The sequence below is a fragment of the Lichenostomus cassidix genome, chromosome 13, assembly GCF_008360975.1.
Source record: "Lichenostomus cassidix isolate B80296 chromosome 13, HeHo_3.0, whole genome shotgun sequence".
NCBI classification, from domain to species: Eukaryota; Metazoa; Chordata; class Aves; order Passeriformes; family Meliphagidae; genus Lichenostomus; species Lichenostomus cassidix.
Genome location: NC_139494.1, coordinates 16802700 through 16823220, shown reverse-complemented (window position 1 = coordinate 16823220; position 20521 = coordinate 16802700). Strand labels below are relative to the sequence as shown.

General features: G+C 49.1%; 1 protein-coding gene and 1 long non-coding RNA gene across 2 annotated transcripts in view; one reads left to right on the top strand and one right to left on the bottom strand.

Moving 5' to 3' along the window:
• Nucleotides 1–6986, bottom strand: part of LOC146431402 (uncharacterized) — a 46906-nt gene extending 39920 nt beyond the window's left edge. Inside the window, exon 1 of the long non-coding RNA XR_014854840.1 lies at nt 6880–6986. This is a non-coding gene — a long non-coding RNA (uncharacterized LOC146431402). The remainder of the gene's footprint in view (nt 1–6879) is intronic.
• Nucleotides 6987–12689: 5703 nt separating this feature from the next.
• Nucleotides 12690–20521, top strand: part of UBTD2 (ubiquitin domain containing 2) — a 44777-nt gene continuing 36945 nt past the window's right edge. Inside the window, exon 1 of the mRNA XM_085074014.1 lies at nt 12690–12827. Coding sequence (XP_084930140.1) covers nt 12758–12827 — 70 coding nt within the window. The 5' untranslated portion in view covers nt 12690–12757. The remainder of the gene's footprint in view (nt 12828–20521) is intronic.

The following is a 20521-nucleotide window of genomic DNA, read 5'->3' as shown; positions in this document are numbered from 1 at the left end:
AAGTGCACGGCTCTGCCTGGCTCCAGGAGTGGCAGGAGAGGCTTTTTTCCTGCTGCCTGGCAAAGTGGAAAAGCCATTCTTCAGCAGTGTGTTTGTCAGGCTGGGAGGTGAAGCAGCTCCTCACAACGTGACCCAGGAGCTGGGAGATGGAGGGAGTGATGGAAGATGTTCCAGCAGGGAACAGCCTGGCCTCAGGAATGGGGAGAGGGGAGAAATGCAAGAGATTGTGGGGTGGGAAGGGAAGAAAGGAAGAAAGGAAACACAAAGTCTGTGGCTAGCACAGGTTTTTCCCATGAGAACTTTCTCCTGTGTTTTATAAACAAAGATAAAGTTTGGATGTTATTAAAAAGAGTGTCTCGAGATTTGGACAGTTCAGGCCTGGCCAGTCAGGCCTAGGGGGAGGTTTCTGACTGACCAATCTGGGTGACCTCTGAAAAGTCTATATAAACTGGAATCAAAATAATAAAGCTCTTTTATTTTCTTGCCACACTGAGAACCTGGGTCCTTTCTCTGCTAGTGGCTCAACAGCGACAAAAGTTAGGTAGGAAAATGGGAAAAGGAGACTTGAGGAGATCATGATGAACACCTCTTGGGCAGGGAAGGCAGCTGGGGAGGGGTTTGTCCACCTCTTCCTTTGGTCCTCCCTGCAGATGGGACACAGATGTTTGGAGAAACATCTGGGATGGGCAGCACCTTCCAGCCAGCTGAGCAATGGAAATGGGGAGAACAGAGACCCTGAATATTGGATTTTATTGCTGGGTAACAGCAAAGTCAGAAAATTGCACTGCAGAGGGCAATTTGTGTCCCTCATGGTTCACAATTCATCAGCCAGGACCTGTGGAATGGCCCTGTGCACTCCAAGAAAGCCACACTGATGATTTTATGGATTTCTGCTCGTTTGGTGGGTGTTTCCCTCCCTCAGGAAGCAAAGCAAGTGGCTCACTCTTGGAAAAAAAATCTCCCCAAAATCTCAGTTCCAAGCAAATGCTGGAATTGAACTCATCCCGTGTTTGTCACCTTGCTCCTGGTGTCACTTCCCTGACAGTGATGGAGCTGTTCAAAGCCAGGGCCACAAACCAGAGCAAAATGGCTCTGCTGGATACAAGTTGTTCATGGTTGCATTTTTTTTTTTTAATTTTGAGTTTTCAGCCAGTTTTTATGGGTAAATATTGCTTTACAAGTTAAAAACTTGCATGGGACTGCTGGGTTTTTGGGTTTTTTCCTGGGGTGAGTTTTCTCCTGTTTCTGTGTTAATGTCACTCCTTGGAGAAGTGAATTTCCTTGGAATCTGTTTGCCAATCTCCACCCTGGGCTGCAGCTCTGAAGTGACACAGATGGCAGAGTGGCTGTGAGGTTTGATTCCCCTTCGGATTTATTTCAATGGGATAAACCCAGTCCTTTCAAACCCCACTGTCCCAAAGAGCAGGAGAGGGTTTGGAATCCTAATTCCTAAAAATGCCTGAAATTGTGCAAAGCTGAGAGCTCTGAATTGGATATTTACAGTGAGTCAAACAGGGAAAATGCACTGCAGAGCAGAACCCACCAAGGACCTGCCTTAAACCACAACTGCCAGGATATTTCCCAGTGCAAGGAAAAATCTCCCAGCTTGGTGTGACTACAGCAAAGCTGAGATTCAGGAGAGAAAGGCAATCCCTGAAGCAGTTCATCCTACAAAAACCTCAATCCCTGAAGCAGTTCATCCTACAAAAACCTCCATCCCTGAAGCAGTTCATCCTACAAAAACCTCAATCCCTGAAGCAGTTCATCCTACAAAAACCTCCATCCTTAAGCAGTCCAGCCTATAAAATCTGTCAACCAGGACATCCCCCTGCCAGGGAGGATCCTCAGGAGCTGCACAAGTGTTCCCAGGATCCAGAGGCTCAATCTGCTGGCAGAAACCAGCCCAGATTTTGGCAGTTTTTCGGGGCAGGCAGATCCCCTGAAGGGCTCTTCAGCGCCTGACACCAGGGGATGAGGAACAGCTTTGTTTTGCGGCGCTGGAAGAACATGAAGAGGGAGAAATCTGGGAGTGTTTAACCTCCATGGTGCCTGTGGAGCCCCAGAGCTCTGTTTGTTTATCCACTGATGCTGCACACAAATGCTTGGCAGGCTTTTGTCAAGCTATTTCTAGAAGTTTCTCCTTAAATTAGGGAGCCCCACCGTCCTCTGCAGTGTTTTTTGCTGTGAACATCCAAAAATTTTCTCCACTGAGAGTTACTGCAAGTCAAACTGATTGCAAGGATGGAAAAATGTAAATCGTCTCTCTCCATCTCTCCTGCAGCTCCTTCAGCCACTGAAGGTCACAATTCTGTCACCCCAAAGCTTCTCCTCTCCAGGCTGAACAATCCCAACTCTCCCAGCCTTTCCTCCCAGCAGAGCTGCTCCATCCCTCTGATCATCCTTGTTGTTTATTTTTTCCCCTGGCAGAGTTGCATGTGGGATCAGAGAGCTCCCCAGACGCAGAAAATCAGCTCCTTGAAATTGAAAATAAATCAATAAATGAAATATTATAATAATAAAATGAAAGCAATTTAGCTCCTTGAGAGCCCCAGGACAAGAACTGGGTGATGTTGGACACCTGACCCATGGAAAGGATTCCCAAAAAAATCCCAAAGCTTTTGCAGGATCCATTTGGCACCGATGGATCCAGGATTCCAATGCAGAGAACCTCCCCCTTGGCCCACTGGGGGAAACATCTCCATCCTGAGATGCCAGGCAGGAGCTTTAATCCCATTTTTGGACTTTTTTTTTGCTCTGAATCTGCTCCTCTGAGCTGCAATTCCCCTTCCAGGCTGCACAACTGGGCATTGCCGTTAGTCTGGCTCTCTCTAGTGGTGTGAAGCTTAATGAGATGGAAGTGCTGCTCTGTAATTACCGGGGCTGATTGAAGTATTAGCAAAAAAGCCATCCCGGCACTTTGGAGCAGCGAAATTAAAAGCAAACCGGATTTAACTACCCGGGGTGTGTTTCCAGGTGATAAATGCTTCCTCACAAATCTCGTGGACCCTCCTCTTTCTGCTGTTCTGAATGTAATTGGGTTTTTTTTTTTATGGTGCTTTTGAATAGTCCTTCCAATAATTTTCCTGGCAGAAAGTCTCCTCCCGGATGGGAATTTAATAAAAAAAGCTGAATTGTTCGGGAAGGTTATGAACACGATCTAATCTTGCCCACTCTCATTCCCAGGCCTTGTGAATGTATTCCTGACAGGCTGGGAGTTAATAATTAATAAATGAAATAAACTGCTTGGGAATTGCAAGCTGACACTGAGCTCTCCCCTCCTGCCTGCCCTATGATAATCCAAATTTGCTTTTTTTTTGAGTCAGAGGCCTCTGTGGGCCAAACTGAGCACCCAAATGAAGATGTGGGTTGATTTTAGAGTCAGGGTGTCTCATTTCTGTGAAGCTGCACCAGTGGGAGTTTGCTGAGTTCTCCCTGCCTGGGCTTTGTCTGGGCAGGTTTTCTCTGGTTTTTCTCTCTGTTCTGGAGAAAATCTGCTTTGCTCCATCATTTTCCCTCGCCTGGTGCTAGAAAGGAACTGAAGGCAGGCTGGAATGCACCTGTGGAAATTCAGCAGAATTCAGCAGAGCTAAAGGAATTCAAGGGAATTTCTGAGGCATTGGTGAGGATCTTTGAGAAGGTGGTGACAGCACATGAGGGACAGGAAAAAAATTGTCCTGCCTTTAAAATAGGATAAAAAAACCCTCCAGGAGTGATTCCCCAGCCTGCCCAACTATTTCTTGGAAAGATGCTGGGACAAATGATGAAATAATCAATATAAACACCTCGAAGATAATCAAATTACAGGGGAAAAGCCAGCGTGGGTTCCTCAGGAGCAAATCGCATCAAACCAATCTAATTTCCTCCCCTGACAGAGTAACAGGTCAGATGGACAGGGGAGAAGCAGATGGGAGATATCCTGGGTGTAAAAATCTGTAAATGCCCAGGATTGCCTGATATTTTCATGAGCAAATCAGGGTGATGGGAACAAAATCGGAATTTGTTCAAAACAGGAATTTTGGCAAAACCAAGCCCTGTAATTTGGGTGCAGCAGCAGCAGCAGCAGGAAATGCAATCCCCAATTCAGGTGAGGCCAGAGCAGCTCGTTTTATTCCTGCCCATTAATCACTGATTGGGCTGATAGCAGAGATCATGCAGCTCTATGAGCTGGGAGGTGTTGGGACGATGCAGAGAGCTGCTCCTGAATTCAGATTGCTCAGGATAAAGGGATGAGATCTGAATTCAGATTGCTCGGGATAACGGGAATAGATCTGAATTCAGATTGCTTGGGATAACGGGATGAGATCTGAATTCAGGATAATGGGATGAGATCTGAATTCAGATTGCTTGGGAAAACAGGATGAGATCTGAATTCAGCATAATGGGATGAGATCTGAATTCAGGATAATGGGATGAGATCTGAATTCAGATTGCTCAGGATAAAGGGATGAGATCTGAATTCAGCTTGCTCAGGATAAAGGGATGAGGTCTGGCAGCTCCAGCTCACCCAGGACAGACGCAAAATGCCTGGCTGGGGCAGGAAATTCAAATGTATGGATGGGAAATGAGAGCTAACGAAGAAAGGCTCACTGGGAGGATGGTGACACAAATTACTTCATCATTCCTGCCTCTGCTCTGAAGGTTTCTTTTCCAATTACAAAGCAGATCTTTTGGACGTTGACAGAGATGGTGCAAGTTGTGAGGTTTTGGGGTTTTTTTAGGATTATTAGTTTTGACAAAGAACGTTTATTTTTTGCAAGGTTTGGGGATTGAAAAGTGATGGTTTAGGGGAGAGCTGAGGTGGTGAGTGCTGTGTCCAGTTCTGGGAGCCTCATGGTGAGACATGGAGGGGCTGGAGAGTGTCCAGGGAAGGGAATGGAGCTGGGAAGGGAATGGAGAATTTCTCCATGGAAAGGGTGCTCAGGCCTTGGCAGGAGCTGCCCAGGGAGGTTTGCAGTCCTCATCCCTGCAGGTGTCACCTGGAGGTGGCACTGAGTGCTCTGGGCTGGGGACAAGGTGGGGATCAGGTTGGACTCCATGGTTTTGGGGATCTTTCACAACCCAAATGAATCTGGGGTTCACTGTGCTCAGCCAGTCCAACCCCAGAGCTGGCATTGGACACTGGTGAAGCCAAATGACAAAGGGCACCTCTGGAATTGTCACTTACAGCTCCCAGTCCCAATTAAGTAGGTTTTTTTTCAGAGCCAGCAGCACAGGGCCTGAAGCACAGACTTAAGAATTCTTTCATTTTTCCACATGCAGGAATATGATGCTCACCCAACACCAATATGAATATTTAAACCATTTCCCCATCTCTTCTGGTGTTCCCTATCCTGGGAATCTTTGCTCAGCAGATTGCTGTGGCATGTGAGGTGTCCCTGTGTTAACCACAACACAACAGGGAATTTTCCTGCAGGAATACTGCAGATCCTTCCTCAGCACCACCTCTGCTGAACTGCCTCCCTCTGAGCTCCCAACCCTGCCAGAGCCACTCAAATCCCTGCATCACTTCAGTTTAAATCACTGGGAAAAGTTTGTACTCGAGTGCAGAGTGCTGAATTCGAAATTAAGATGATGTTTATCCATGTGAATCCATGGATTCTCAGCCTTGGCTCTCTGTCCCCTCCCTGGGCTCCTCTGGATGTCACATCCCCACCAGGGCTGGCCCAGGAGGATCCCCCACACCGTGCTGTGTGTCACACACACTTTGTTTTCCTCCATCCATACAAAGCCCATCTAGTGATGCCCGAGGAGAATCTGCCTCTTTGTTTATTGGGAACCCAACAATGGGATCCTTTTCCCCATCCCGAGGCTGTGTCCAGCACGGGGACAAACAACAGTGGGCACGAGCCAGGATCTCTTCTTCTTCTGTTGTCTTTGGTGTTTAATATCATCATCCATGTTCCAAATAAATTTTGATGCCAGTTTAGCATCCCTGATGCAATTCCACAGCTCAGCAGAGGTACAGCACGTGTGAAATAAGCTCCTCAGGGACAGGAGGGATAAAAAATAAACTTTTGATGTACAGTCAGGTGAAATCATCCAACAATTTGGTGTGAGTGTGTCCTGCCATGCTGGGGGTTTGCTCAGGTTGGGATTTTGGGTTTTTTTTTCCTATTTCCCCTCCTGCTCATTCCCTGTCTCCATTTCCATTCCAAGTGAGCTGCTGCCCTCAGCACCAAGCAGGGAGCAAAGCAAGAGCTCAGCCAGCTGGGCAGAGCAGAGCAGAGCAGAGGAGGAATAAATATCCTCCTGGAGTACAACTTCATCCCAGGCCTTTCTGCTTTCCCTTCCGAGAATCTTCTTCCAGCTCCACAGCCTGGGAGAACGCTGAAGAGCCGAAGCTAAAATATTTGGAATATTAACATCCATCAGCTTCACACGTCTCTTAAAGCAGCATATTCCTTGCCTGATTGATCCTGCCATATGGGAACATTAGCCTGTACCATCACCATCTGCTGCAGCTTTAATTTTATCAGGAGCATTCTGACAGGAGGGAGGATGTTTCCTTTCCCACCCGTCCTTCTCCTCCCGCCAAAAGCTGGCTGATTTCTCCTCAGATGAACCCAATTTGCAGTCCTGTGCGAGAGGCCTGTCTGTATATTCTGTCTAGGAATAGCTCTTTGATTTCAAGTGCTTTGCATTTGGGAGGCAGAGCTGAAAATCCAGCAGCAAGGCGACTCACAAACTTCTTTCCCAGAGGAATTTTTAGTATTCCTGAGCTGAAAGCTCCAAGAGAAGCAGTGTGGTGGGGCTGTTGCACAGTTCTTGCACTCTCTGCTTGGAATCTCAGGATCGCCAATGGAAAATCCCTCCAGGACCATCCAGTCCAAGCTGTGCCAAATCCCCACCTTGTCCCCAGTCTAGAGCACTCAGTGCCACCTCCAGGTGACACCTGCAGGGATGGGGACTCCAAACCTCCCTGGGCAGCTCCTGCCAAGGCCTGAGCACCCTTTCCATGGAGAAATTCCTGCTGCTGTCCACCCTGAGCCTCCCCTGGCCCAGCCTGAGGCTGTTCCCTCTCCTCCTGTTGTTGGTTGTCTGAGAGAATGAAAAAAAATTGTTCTTTAATCATCCCTGATTTATCCTGTCACCACTGATGGTGCATCCCTTCATTCCTGCACAGCTAAAAGAGGAAAAAAGGAGAAAAACAAAGTATTTTGCATTGTTTTTTCTCACTTATTCATGCCCACAGATATTTTTATGATGTGCCTGCTGTGTTCCTTTTCTGCAGCAAACCACATCCTGCATCCAAAATTCAGTGTCATGGAATCATGGAATCATGGAATCATGGAATCATGGAATCCTGGAATCCTGGAATCATGGAATCAAGGAATCATGGAATCATGGAATCATGGAATCCTGGAATCATGGAATTCTGGAATGGTTTGGGTTGGAAGTAACCTCAAAGATCATCCAATTCCAAGCCCTTGCCATGACAGGGACACTTTCCACCACACCAGGTTGTTCAGAGCTCCATCCAGCCTGCCTTTAGACACTTCAGGTGGAGATGTGAGCTCCTGAATGAGCCTCCAGATGTTAATATAATATGAACACACTACCAAAATGAATCCAGCAATAGCAGGAAATGCAGAAATGGCAAACCCAGGTGTGACCTTTTCCCAGCACTTGGGCTGCAGCAAAATGAGGTGACCTTGTGGTTTGGTGCTCTTCAAACTTGGTTTTGGAGGTTTGGGGTTTTTTTCCCTTTTTTCCTGTGTATTTGCATACCAGGTGAATTTATTTATTAAATAAATAAATTTTAATTTATTCCCCTGGGGATGTGCAGGGGGCTGGCAGAGCTCCATCCTCGTGTGCTGCCTTTGTCCCTCAGCAATTCATTATTAAACACAGTGACACAGAACACTTCTGCACCCAGCCAGGCAGAGAATCCTCTCAAAGGATGCTGAAAGAGGAGAACTTGGCCACAACCAGCAGCTTGGGAGGAGATAAGGTTCTCAGGGCTTCCAGCAGCACGAGCTGAGCTTCGTGTTCTGCTTTGGAAATGTCAGTCCAGGGTTTTAACAATGACAGCAGGATCTGAGTGACTGCCTGGCTGCAATGGCAGCAGAATAATAATATTTATTTTTTTTTAAATCACTTAAAAAGTGCCGTTTATTGCAGCGTCTCGCTGTGCAATCAGGGAGGTCACCACAGGAGGGAAGCAGCGTTTCACTTTTGTTGCTTTAGCAGTCGAGGTTAATTTTTTTTTCTTTAATTGCATACTTTGACCATCAGCAAAACCTCCCTGATGTGTCAAAGCAATAAATCATAGAAACATGGAACGGTTTGGGTTGGAAGGGACCTTAGAAATCATCCAATTCCAATGGGCAGAGACACTTTCCACTATCCCAGGCTGATCCAAGCCCTGCCCTGCCTGGTTCCTGCACTAGAATCCACCCTTAGAGATTCCTACCATCACCTCAGATACAGAACATTAAATAATGATTTTCAACCTTTCCAGTGACCCTTTTTCTCCAGCAATTGAAATCGAAACGACAGAGCTTTGCAGAAAAATTAAAAGCAAGTGGAAACATCTCTTTTCCATTTTTTATTAGCACAGAGAAATAAAGAACCCAAAGCAGCCCCCAGCAGAAGGTGTGGGGCTTTGCAGAGGTTGGGAAAGAAACACAACATTGCTATTCACAGCAATAACCCAACGATGGAAATTCCCTCAGGAGCTCCTGAACTTCCTATTCCAGCATTTCCTACAGCAGACACTGTGTGCCAAGGAGTGCTGTTTGTGCTCCTGGAGGTGCTGCAGGACACACAGAGCCCTCACTCTGTTCATTCCTGGCCAGCTCGGGGTGTCCTGCTGTCTGATGGCTTCCTCAGCCACAGGGTTTTTTCTGTCTCGTGGTCATTCCAGGAGAGCAAGCCCTGCCTGGTTTCACATCGTTCTGAGCCAGCTCTGCTGCTTCTGGCTGGTGGAGTTTGCCACCAGTGATTTCAGTGTGGGATGGATGATGTGAGATTGGAATCAGCCTAACATTTGCTGGAGGAAATTTGGGGATGGGAGGCAGCGTTCCTAAAAAACACATGGAAACAGAGGTGCTGTGCTTCACACGGAGGCAGGGAAACCTCCAGCCTGTGAAAATGAGGCTACAGCCTCATCAGCTTTCAGGAAGAGCCGTGGGGAAGTAAATCTGAAAATAGCAACTTGCCGAATTCCTTCAGTCTCTCTGAGGAGGAAAATGGGCAGTTGGGCTCCATGGCTCTTTCCTGCTCTTGCTTCCTGCAGGATCTTTGGCTGATAACCTCAGCAGTCGTGTCTCCCTTTCCCATCTGTCAAAAGCAGGATGGAAGAAATGTGGGAAGACTTTCACTTACAATGTGAAGGCTTTGATAATGCTGTCCTGGGCAGCACTGATGATAAAAATCAAAATGTGGATGCCTGAGAGAGAAGTTTCAGTGCTGATGCAATTTGTCAGCATCTCATCCTTGTTCCCACACAGAGCTGAATCATCAGAGAACAGGGATTTATCACTCTGGATCGTCATGTGATAGCAAAATCCACCAGCACTGAGTGCGAGCAAACAGCGAGATCCCAGCTGGAGAGAAAAACTGGGCAAGTAGAGAAAATATTTGATTATATAGGATGATATAGGAAATAACCTGACAATCACAGAGCTGTAGAATGGCCTGGCTTGGAAGGGACTTTAAAAATCATCCCATTCCAATCACTATACCATGGGTAGGGACATCTTCCACTATCCCAGGGTGTCCCAAGCCCCATCCAGCCTGGCCTTGGACACTTCCAGGGATCCAGGAGCTGTATTCCTTGGCCACAAACCCCATCCCTCAGTGCTCCCAGGACAACACAGTCCAGTAGGATTTATGCCCCAAAAAATCCTCCATCTGTTGGCACTGTAGGGTTTGTGATCCCCAAATAATCCTAACCACATAGGGCAGGGGAGCAGTCAATCCATGACACCCTTTAATTGGTGAAAAATCACTTCTGATTTTCAATGTTTTCCATCCTACGCGCTGCAGGAAGTTAGCAGGTAATGAAGGATAAGAATTAATTAATCCTGGCCATCCCCCCAAGAGATGTGCAGACCAACACTGATCTACTGATGGAAACAGAGCAGCCAAGGTTACCTGACTTGTCCAAGGCCACAGTGGGCGTTTGGAGCAGAGCTGAGATTGAAGCGCACAAGCTCTGCTTGCAAGGCTCAGGGAAACTTATTTTGAGGAGGAATAACCTTCAGAATTAATCACCCATTCAGAAAAACAACTTTTTTTTCCCCTCAATACATTGTTACTGCAAGTACATCCTGATCCCTGCGGTCAGGCTGTAAATATTCCCTTTGGCCACTCGTGGGTGTCTATATGCACACAAACACCAATACCTGCACTCCACACTCTGTGTGTGACAACAGCGAGGTATCCAGTGAAAGAATTCCATCCCAAACAGGCAGAATAACAAGCCCTGGTGTGTTTTTCCAAGGCTCCACGAGCAGACTGCTGCCTGGAACAGAGTCACGTTGTATTTCCACCCCTTGGCTCCAGTTTTGGGGCAGTTTTGGGATTTCACTGAGCAGGGAGAAGCCCTCCCAGTGTGCATCCCCACAATCTATGGTTTCCCTGCGGGGTTGCTGTACTCTGATGATAAAATACCCACATCAACACCTACTGCCGTATTTCTACAGTTTTGGACAAATAGTATTCAATCTCTCCCCACAGCCTGATATATTTTAGGCATTGGAATGGGATGCCCAGGGAGGTTTGGAGTTCCCAGCCCTGGAGGTGGCCAAGGAAGGGCTGGAGGTGGCACTGAGTGCTCTGGGCTGGGGACAAAGTGGGGATTGAGCACAGGTTGGACTCGATGGTTTTGGAGCTCTTTTCCAACCTGACTGATTTAGTGATTCTACAGTATCTTTGATTATACAGTGTATATATATGCAAACTGTCCTGTGGCCCTCAGATAAAATCTCCAAACAACTGAGCCCTGTGTGGTTCCTTGATCTGGTTTCAATGTCTGCACAGACAAGGAATCTTTGCCTTTGTTGTAATTAGTAGCCATGTGCTCAGACACTAATAATTGTTCTTTAGGCCTTCTTACCAGGCCTGACCTTCCCATTTGGACCCAATAAAGCAGATGAGCTCTGTGCCTTTTTGTTCTCAGACGACAAAGTGCTTGGCATTTGGCACTCAGCTTATCTCACACGTTTGGGATTTTAATTATCAACACAAGAGCTTTCCCAAAGGCTGGCTGGGCTTTCGGTATGAAGATTATATAGGGAAATTAATGGTAGAAAAACGCCTTTGTCCATCAGTTCTTTTCACTGTGGTGGTGGCTAGAAACTCTACAAACAGCTATGCTATTTTAATTCCAAAAAAACCACACTTGCCATGTCATCTTTATGGAGGAAAAACATGCTCAGCTTGAGTTTTGTTTTGTGCTGCTCTGTGTACGAGAACATGGAGCTGCTGTGTATAGCAGGGTGTGTGGGGAACCCAGAGCACAGTCTGTTAGCAGGCTTTATTTTTTGCACTGTCTGCTCCCATTTTCCAGTCTTCTGACTTATGGCTGATTATTTCGAGGAGCTCCAGTGCATCTGATAGTGTAGGAAGTGTAACTCTCCGATTGCTGCCGAAACAAGATAACCCAGCTGGGCATTCAGAGAACAAAAGCCAAACTTTTCTTCTCAGAGAACTGAAGCCTGCTTGGTCTGATTGACCAAAAAGCACTGAGTTAGCTCAGTTTTTATTTCAAACTGGCAGTCTGATAGCACAGGGGTGGGTGGCTGATTAGCAGGGCAGAGATTGATCTCTGAACATGGACTTTCTCTTCGTGTGCAGAGACAAATCGTGGAATCACAGAACGGTTTGGGTCGGAAGGCACCTTAAAAACCCTCTTGTTCCATGAGCAGGGACACCTTCCACTGGAGCGGGATGCTCAGAGCTCCGTCCTTAACACTGCAGGGATGCTGCAAACAGCACGGGGAAGCCGCAGGCTCGGCATGGAGAAGGAAATCAACCCAGCCACGGCCGGTGACCTTCCCGGCTGGCGGTGCGGGGGTGTCACCGCATCCCGGTGCGGGGCAGTGCCGGGGCAGTGCTGGGGTGGTCCCACGGGCCGGAGGCGGTGCCGGTGCTGTGCCGGTATCGGGGCTGTCCCAGTCCCGGTGCCGGGGCAGTCCCGCGGGCCGTAGGCGGTCCCGATGCCAGTGTCGATGCTGGTATCGGTGCCGGTGTCGGGACAGTCCGGCAGGCCGGAGGCGATCCCGGTCCCTGTGCCGGCGCGGGGCGGTTCCGGTGCCGTGATCGGTCCCGGTGGCGGTGCGGGGCGATGCCGGTCGCGGTCCCTGTGCCGGTGCGGGGCGGTCCCGGTCCTGGTCCTGGTCCTGGTCCCGGTCCCGGTGCGGGGCGGTCCCGATTCCGGTGCCTGTACCGTGCCGGTTCTGGAGCGGGGCGGTCCCGGTCCCTGTCCCTGTCCCTAAGCGGGTGCGGGGCGGTCCCGGTGCCGGTGTCGGTGCCCATGCCCGGTGCCGGTGTCGGTCCCTGTCCCGGTGCCGGTGTCGGTGCCCATGCCCGGTGCCGGTCCCCAAGCCCGGTCCCTGTCCCTGTCCCATGCCCGGTGCCCATGCCCGGCGCGGGGCGGGGCCGGTAGGGCGCTGGGCGCAGGCCGCGCCCCGGGGGCGGTGTCGCGGAGCGGGGAGGCGGCTCCGGAGCCATCGCGCCTGCCCGGCCGGCGGCGGAGCTCGGTGCAGGGGAGGGGGGCGGGGGGCGGCTCGGCGGCGGGTCTGCGGGCCCCATGGGCGGGTGTGTGGGCTCCCACCACGACTCCTCGGGCAGCCTCAACGAGAACTCGGACGGCACCGGAGGTGAGCGCCGGCGGCGGGCCGGGGGGGCGGCGGGGGGACCCCGGGGCGGGCGCTGCGGGCCGGGGCCTGCGGCGGGCGGGGGAGCCGCGCTGCTGCTGCCGGCCTCGGGGCGCCGCGGCCGCCCGCCGCCCCGGATCGGCCCCCGGATCGACCCCGGATCAGCCCCCGGATCGGCCCTCGGCTGCTCCCCCGGCGCCCGAACTTTGCCGGCTGAGCGGGGCGGGCGCTGCCTGACGGGCACAGCCCAGCCGGAGCCCCTCGGCCCGCGGTGCGGGGCTGTGCCGGGTTTGTACCGGGTTTGTCCCGGCGGCTCGTGTCGCTGGGCGATCCCGGGCACTCTGTGTCTGGCAGTGCCGCTCCGGCTCGCCGGGCAGCGCTGCAGGGCTCCGGGCCGGCCCGGGGGCAGGAGGCTGCCGAGATCAGCCAGCCTGGGGAAAGGGCCTGCCCGGCGCTCCCCAAGTTTGTTTTCCTCGGGCTGCGCTCCTTGTGCTGTGCGGAAAATGATTCCTGCTCGGCTCGCTCTGCTCCCGGCGCTGCTGCGGGGCTGGGGTTTGTTTTGCAGGCGAGAGGGAAAGGTGCTTTCCTCCAGCCGTGCCCGGGGAGGCTGCAGACGCTGAGCAGCGTGTTCTGTTCCCCTCGCTCTGTGCAGTGCACCCCGGGCTGGGCAGCAAAGCCGCTGTGCAAAGCTGCTGCAGTGCGAGCAGCCTCTCCCCTCGTGTTTTCCTCCAGCTGAATGATTGCTTTCCCAACGCTCTCAGGTTTGTGGACCCCTGATGTTCTCCAGCTGAGCTGTGTGTGTTTTATAGTCGTTTAAAGTCAGCTTACCGACAGGATATTTGACTTATAAGTAGTTCTCACGCATGCAGAGGCCGCAGATTTCAGCAGGAAAATTGCTGAGCCAGGTCTGGGTTTTCCCCTGTGTCTTACAGAGTGTTATTTATCGGGCTGGTTTTATTTCGGATGTCCCAGCTGATGGGTGTTCTTTCTATCAGTAACTTTGCTGTCATTCCTTAATGTAAAACTATGTAGCCCTTGGAGTTGTATCTGAACCAACCATCTGCTGATTAATGCCAGATACAGAGTTCATGGAAATAGCAGAATTCCAGCTGCTAAGAACTATGTGGGATTTCACAGAATCCCGGAATAGTTGGGGCAGGGAGGCACCTCTGGAGATGATCTAGTCCAACCACCCTCCCGAGGCAGGGTCATCCGGAGCAGGTGACGCAGGAATACATCCAGGTGGGTTTGGAATGTCTCCAGAGAGAGGAAGACTCCACAACCTCCTGTGGATTTAGTCACATCAGTGTCATTAAAAGGAATTTTATAGCACGAGGTAGTATGAGGCTTTCTTATTCTTTCTATTAAAAAAAAAAAAAAAGTGGGTTACCTAAAATGCATCTGGACTGAGCAGATTTACCAACCAGTAAAAATCTGCACGAGTGCTGAGCAGAATGGACCCGTCAAAGAACAAGAACAGCAGGAATCATCACATTCCCAAGAATCTCGACCAAAATATAGCATTAAAAGCCACACTGGCGCTTGTCCTGAGATGTGCTTTGGTAGCTAGGTGTTCCGAGGTGAGATCATGTCACAGAAATAGGCTCCGTTCAATTTCCTTGCTCTTATCTCGCCTGTGCTACCCAATGGATGAGACAGGAGAACATAATCGGGGTTTGGGTGATAATATAAAATAGATTCCACGCTCCTGAGCAGCGTGTGAGGTGGGCAAGCTCCACGCAGGGTGTCTGTGGCCGTGGTGGCAGTCGTGTCCCTGCCTGGTGCTCGCAGGGCATGGCACTGCTGCTCTGGGGTTAAATAACCCATTGTGCCTTCTGCATTACAGCAGCAGCTGGCCTTTGGAGATGTGAGAGATGTGAAATGCGTGTCAGCTGGCTCGTGTTGATTCATGCTCTCAGGGTAATGTTCCTTAAGGTTGTCTCGCCGAAGTGAGAAGCGCTGAAATTTCACTTGAATTATGAGCTTCTTAGGGCTGTCTTAAACAATCAGCTCCAGTGTGCAATAGGCTGTTTTGTAATGCCACAGATCTGTTCCTGCCTCTCCACAAGGGAGAAAGGGGGGGTGGGTTGAGCTGGAGGAACCTCTGGGTGTCTTCTCTGGATGGGACTGCCCAGATGTCAAAGTCCAGCCTGCGCTGATGGTGGAGCTTTCCGAATTCTGCCACCGTGCCCACACCGAGTGTGAAACCTGACTTGCTCTCTCAAGGGAGCTTCTGGCAGGAGGCATCAGCCAGTGAGCCAGATGAAGCCCGAGTGAACTCGGTTTGGAGTCCAGACCTGTGCAGAAAGATGACTTGTTCCTGTTCCCTAAATAAAGCTTGTTTCCTCCAGCTCCGGGGTTGTGACCTAACCCAGTACATTAGCTTTCAGATTGCTGTCAGTGAGCAGGGCCAGAATATTTCTAAATCCTAGGAAGGTGTTTTGGAACAGAAACACGATGATTCGAACTTGCCAGTGATTGACTTATTTTGGAGAGGCTTTGTGTTTTCCCCAGGATGGAAAAGTTTCCTGGCGAATCGTGAGCGCTCAGGAGATTGATTAGACACCAGCGGCCGTGTGTGATGCTGGGTGGAAGTGGGAGCCTCGTCTCAAGGCTGATTCATCCCAGTTTCAGTCTATTCCAGGCCGGTGGGGAGTGGCAAAATCGTGCTCAATTGTGTTATTGAGGGGAGCTGAGAGGAGGATTTGTCACATCCCTGTATTCTCCGCGGTGTTTTTGTCAATGGCCGGCACTTCCCGTTACTTGTGTGCAGCTCAGCAGAGCTGACGGCATGTCCTGGCCACGTGTGCTTCCTTTGTCTCTTACTCTGGGCATTTTTCAAGGTCAGCATGCCTGTGTGTGTCAGGAGAGCTGCTGTGTATCCTCAGGTGTGTCTGCATGTGTGAGATGGAGCTAATCAGAGCCCAGCTTATTGCACAGTTCTGTTCTCATTGACCGGAGCAGGAAGAGGCTGTTCCTCACCAAGAATTTAACAGATGCTGCTCTGCCCATCCTGCTGGAAATGAAATGGGCTTTGCAGATTGGTGCCAGCTGTTTCATTATCACTGCTCTTTTTAGCAAGTTTTCATTTCACCAGAATGTTGTTTGGAAAGAAAAAGTCCCTGTCTGAGTGCTTTGGTGTGTTGTAGTCCAGCAGAGCCAAATTGTGGTGGGTGACCTGGGGGGATTTATTGGGGACTCGTTATAGCAGATACCAAGAAGAATAAAAGGTGATCATTAACTGGTTTATAGAGGTTTTCCCCACTTTAGCTCAGCTGTCTCCCACCTAATATTCCAAGGTTTCAGGAGCCAAGCACCACCTCTCTTCCAGCTGTGCCCTGTCAGAGGTGACCCAGTTCCTGCAGGACCGTGAGACCAGGGGAGAAATAACTGTTCTGCAGCCACTTGCAGCTTGTGTGACCTCTTCACTTGTGTTTTTGGAAGAGCTCTGGGCTTGCAGCTAACTGCTGGAAAACTCTCCCCTTGTGCCTGTACATCAGGTATGTTCAGCTGAGCAGAATCAGGAGAGCTGTGCCACAGGCAAGTCCTTCCTGGAGGGTTCCTCAGTTCCTTCCCTTTCTTCCAAGGGGAGCAGCAAGAAGGGAAAGGAGGAACCTGTTCATTCTCTCATGGCAAACTCTCACCCCTGTTAGAAGTTGCATCTTACTTTGCAAAGTTCAGTGAGATAGCTCTTTATGTGGAATAAGGGAAAAGCAGGGAATAGAGTGTCTGGAAGCAAAGTCATTCCAGATGAAGCCTTTGGGCTGCAGCTGTCTGGTTGCTGCTGAGCTCTCCTTGACACGATGCTCGCCTGCCTGCTGCAGTTCTTCTCGCCCTTCCTCGGTGGCAAAGATGCTGATTGGGTTTGAAATTTGTCTTCTTTCCTGCTGCCCCCATCACCCAGCAGTGAGAACAGAGCTGCCAGAATGGGAGATGATCCCAAACATCAATTCCTCCCGTGGAGTTGGATGCAGCGCTGGAGCTTCATTAACGTGGAGAAAGGCAAATATTGTCCTCCACCTCTGCTCTCAGCAACTGGACAACAGTTTCTGAAATATTTTCCTTGAGTGCTGTGCAGGGCTGCGTGTCACATGGCTAATTGGAAGTCACAATAACTGCTTTCATGGTGCTTCTCTGCAAGACTGACCAGGGGAATTTGCATGTTAAGCAGCGAGATTTGTTGCTCACAATTGCACTAATACAGCAGGGCTCTGCTTGGCTGGCACGGGGGGGTTAAACAAGCAGCTCATGACTGAGCAGTTAAGAGCATTTTGCCTCCCTTTTGTATTGGAGCATACAAAGAGTGTCCCAGAGGGATTTTGCAGTGGGTTGGAGCTGTTGGGTGCAGGCTGTGATGCTGAATTCCTGCACACAGCACTCTGCCATCTGAAGGAGGCTCCTCTGGACTTCAGGTAGTTCCTGGAATACAGGGCTGGATGGGTTTTGGCAAAAATATTCAAAATCAGAGCTGGCTTTTGCTGTTAGCTCCTGCTGTGGGGGTGTTTTGTGTGGTTTGTTTTGGTGGTGTTGGGTTTTTTTAATGAGATAATCAAAAAAGCTGAAATTTGCTCTCAATCCTTCCTGCTCCATCCCTGGATGTATTTAAAGGGTGTGGAGATGCAGTATTTGGGGACGTGGTTTAGAGGTGGCAGTGCTGGGTTAACAGTCATCCTAAATGTCTTTTCCAACCTAAATGAGTCCATGATTTCCACAAAAGTTATATGTGGGTTTTATCAGGGCTTTGGAATAAAAGGAGCTTTTAATGGCTCAGTTTCCTGGGCACTTCCTGGAGATTATTAGGATGTGGGAATCTGCTGCTGAGAGCCCCTGACAATTCAGTCCCAAGCATTCATCTCCTGGCATGTCACTTCGATGCTGTGACACTTCTCATTTGTGAACTACTAGACTGGGTTTTGTTTTCCAGGTGATAACAAGTAGCTCTCAGAAACTGAAATAAGGTGTTATTTTTGCTGTTAATAAGGGCTGGCAAAGGAAGCTGTTTGGTTTCCTTTCTGGCTGGTTCCTCCATGTAATTGTTTGTTTGGCTTCTAGATGGAGTGATTTATTTTAATTTCTCTGTTTGGGATTGCAGTGTTGAAAACGACAACATCCTCCTTCGCTGAATGTTAAACACAATCAATTGAACAGGCATTGTGCTTTGGAGGTTTTTTTGATAAATGGAAAATATTATTAGTTGCCAGTTTGAATCAACTCTACAAAGCAGCCATCCGCTCTCATTGTAGCGAGTAATATGATAGCTATTATTTTTCGTGTGGATGTTGAATAATATAATTTATGAGTCACAAATTATAATACAGTTGAAGCCTGAAATACAGATTTGCCTTGCAGTTAAGTTGCCAATTCCCAAGTCTTCTTGCAGGTGCAAAGAAGGGTCAAGTTGGCCTTAGTTGCTCTGGTTACCTCTAGAAAAGAATATAAATATGTGGAAAAATAAGTGGTTTGTGGGGTTTACTGGCAGCTCTGTAGGACTCTTCCTTCTTTTGCAAGGCTCACAGTGGGAGTGCTGAGGTTCAGTCACCCAAAATCAGGAGGGAAAGGCTTGGAGTGACCTGTTCTGGGGAGGAGGTGGAGGAATAAAAAGCTGGAGTCACTACTCTGGTTCCTGGCTGCTGGATAAAACACTTCTCTTGCACTCTGAGGTCTTCAGTTGGAGTTTCATCTGCTGCCTCTGTGTTGTCTGGCAATTTAGAGTTGAAAAAACAGAAATGTTCCACTGCTTAGGAAGCAAATGAAGTGTAGGTTTTGTTGGCTTTTTTTTTTTTTTTGGGGTTTGTTTTCTTGGTTTTCAAGAAAACAAGTTTCCCCTGACGTGGGGATTGTGTTTCCAGTGTAATTCAGTGTTTCACAGAGTTATCAATATCAGGAGGAGAGGGATGGATCCACAGCATCTTGCAGGGAATGCTCATGGCACTGCCTGTGGAAAACACCTCTAGCACAGGATGTCAGCTCATCCTGCACTCTTTGACCTGTGGGCAGGAAAAAAATATCCCTTGTGGTTTATTGAAGGTTCAGCTGGAACCTGAATTTTGCACTTATTGCTGACCTGGCACACTCAGATTAATGCAAATGAGAGGTGGATAAAAGATGGGGCAGAGCAAACAGCATAAAGTGGTTTTGTTCTGCTGCCCACCTTAGGGCTAAATGAAAAACTGTCTTACCAACTGAATGAGGCTGAAGTTTCTTAGGCTACCTTAAAATATTTAAAATGTCTCATCCTGAGACTTCCCAGCCCTGGGAACTGCAAGGGCACTGCAGGTTCTGCAGGTAATAAATGCAGGAGCAATTATTGGATGCTATCAATTTGCAGGAGCTGTTCCACATCCAGTTGACCTCTCAGGCCTCGCGTAAAACATTTGGAAATTGTCCTTCCCAAAGCAGAAATGCTGCTGGGTTGGTGGATTAGCTCGGTTTTACCAGCTCCTCCCTTCAGCCTTCTCTCAGTGTCCTTTTCCCTTCCCATCTCTCCCCCTCTCCTCGGTGAACAGGATTTAAAAAGGAAAAATTCAAAGCCCTGCTTGAAAGCCAGTTGTGGGAGGAGATGGGCACAGCTCTGAAGCACTGATTTTTTTCGCTTCTGTGCAATCTCAGATGTGCTGGAGGATTTTATGTGTGTCTGTCTCTCTCTATATGTGTGCATAAAGCCATCCTTGTGCTGCAGATGAGGAAGGGAGGGGATTTGGGGAGTTTCTGCATGATCTGTCATGTGGGGTTTTTTTTTTCCCCCCACATTCTCCAAACATGAAAGCAGAAGCACTTCACAAATGGCAGTGAAAAATGCTTCAGTAGTTTTCAGCAAGAACAGGTAGTGCCCAGGGGGAAAAGATTAGAGGCTAAAATGGGAAAATGGATCACACAGAGCTGGGCATTGCATGGTCTCTTTGCCCATGTTTAATAGGGCAAGTTTACTCTTAAAACATAGATATATTCAGCCTAACATTACCAACACTTCCCCATAAATAAATTACTTTTCACCCCTTGAAATGATAAACATTTCATAGCTGATAACAGCTTCCAGTTTATAATAATGTATAATAAATGTAGCAACTATAAATAATTCCCTCAGTTCAGACAACAGCTTATGCAGGGAGGCATTTTTCACCTTTTCCCAGAGGAGCTGTGTGCTCTTGGAGAGCACTCCCAGGGCCTGCAATGGCATCGGAAGCAGAGCACAGCACTTTGGGATTGCAAGCTTGTTACCTTGCTATTTTTAAAATTCACTGGTGGAGCTCCACTGCTGCTCCCATGCTGGGATGAAGGGCACTCTGGATTCAGCTGAAGAATCTCTCCGTGGCATTTACTTTGTTGCTTTATTTCCCTGCCACAGAACTCTCATCTCCTGTGATTCCTTGTCTGTGTGGGTAAATACAGTCTCTTTGTAAAAAAAGTACCTACCGAATAGCAGAGGCTACCTGCAGCTGCCAAATGCCATTTGCTCCTCTCCACCAATTGCTTTTTGGCCCCACGCTGCTGTGGGAGCACCTGAGCCTGCAGCAGAGCATCAGCAGGCACAGGATAATGGCTGGCTGGAGAAAAGGGAAAGGATTTCAGGGAAAAATTGCTCATTGCCATGCTCTGAGTGCACATAGTGCTTCCTGGAAAAGCTGTCACCAAGCGTCGCCTGTGTCACACATGCTGGGTGGCTTCGTGCCTTCTGAGTGGGTTTGGATGTGCTTTTT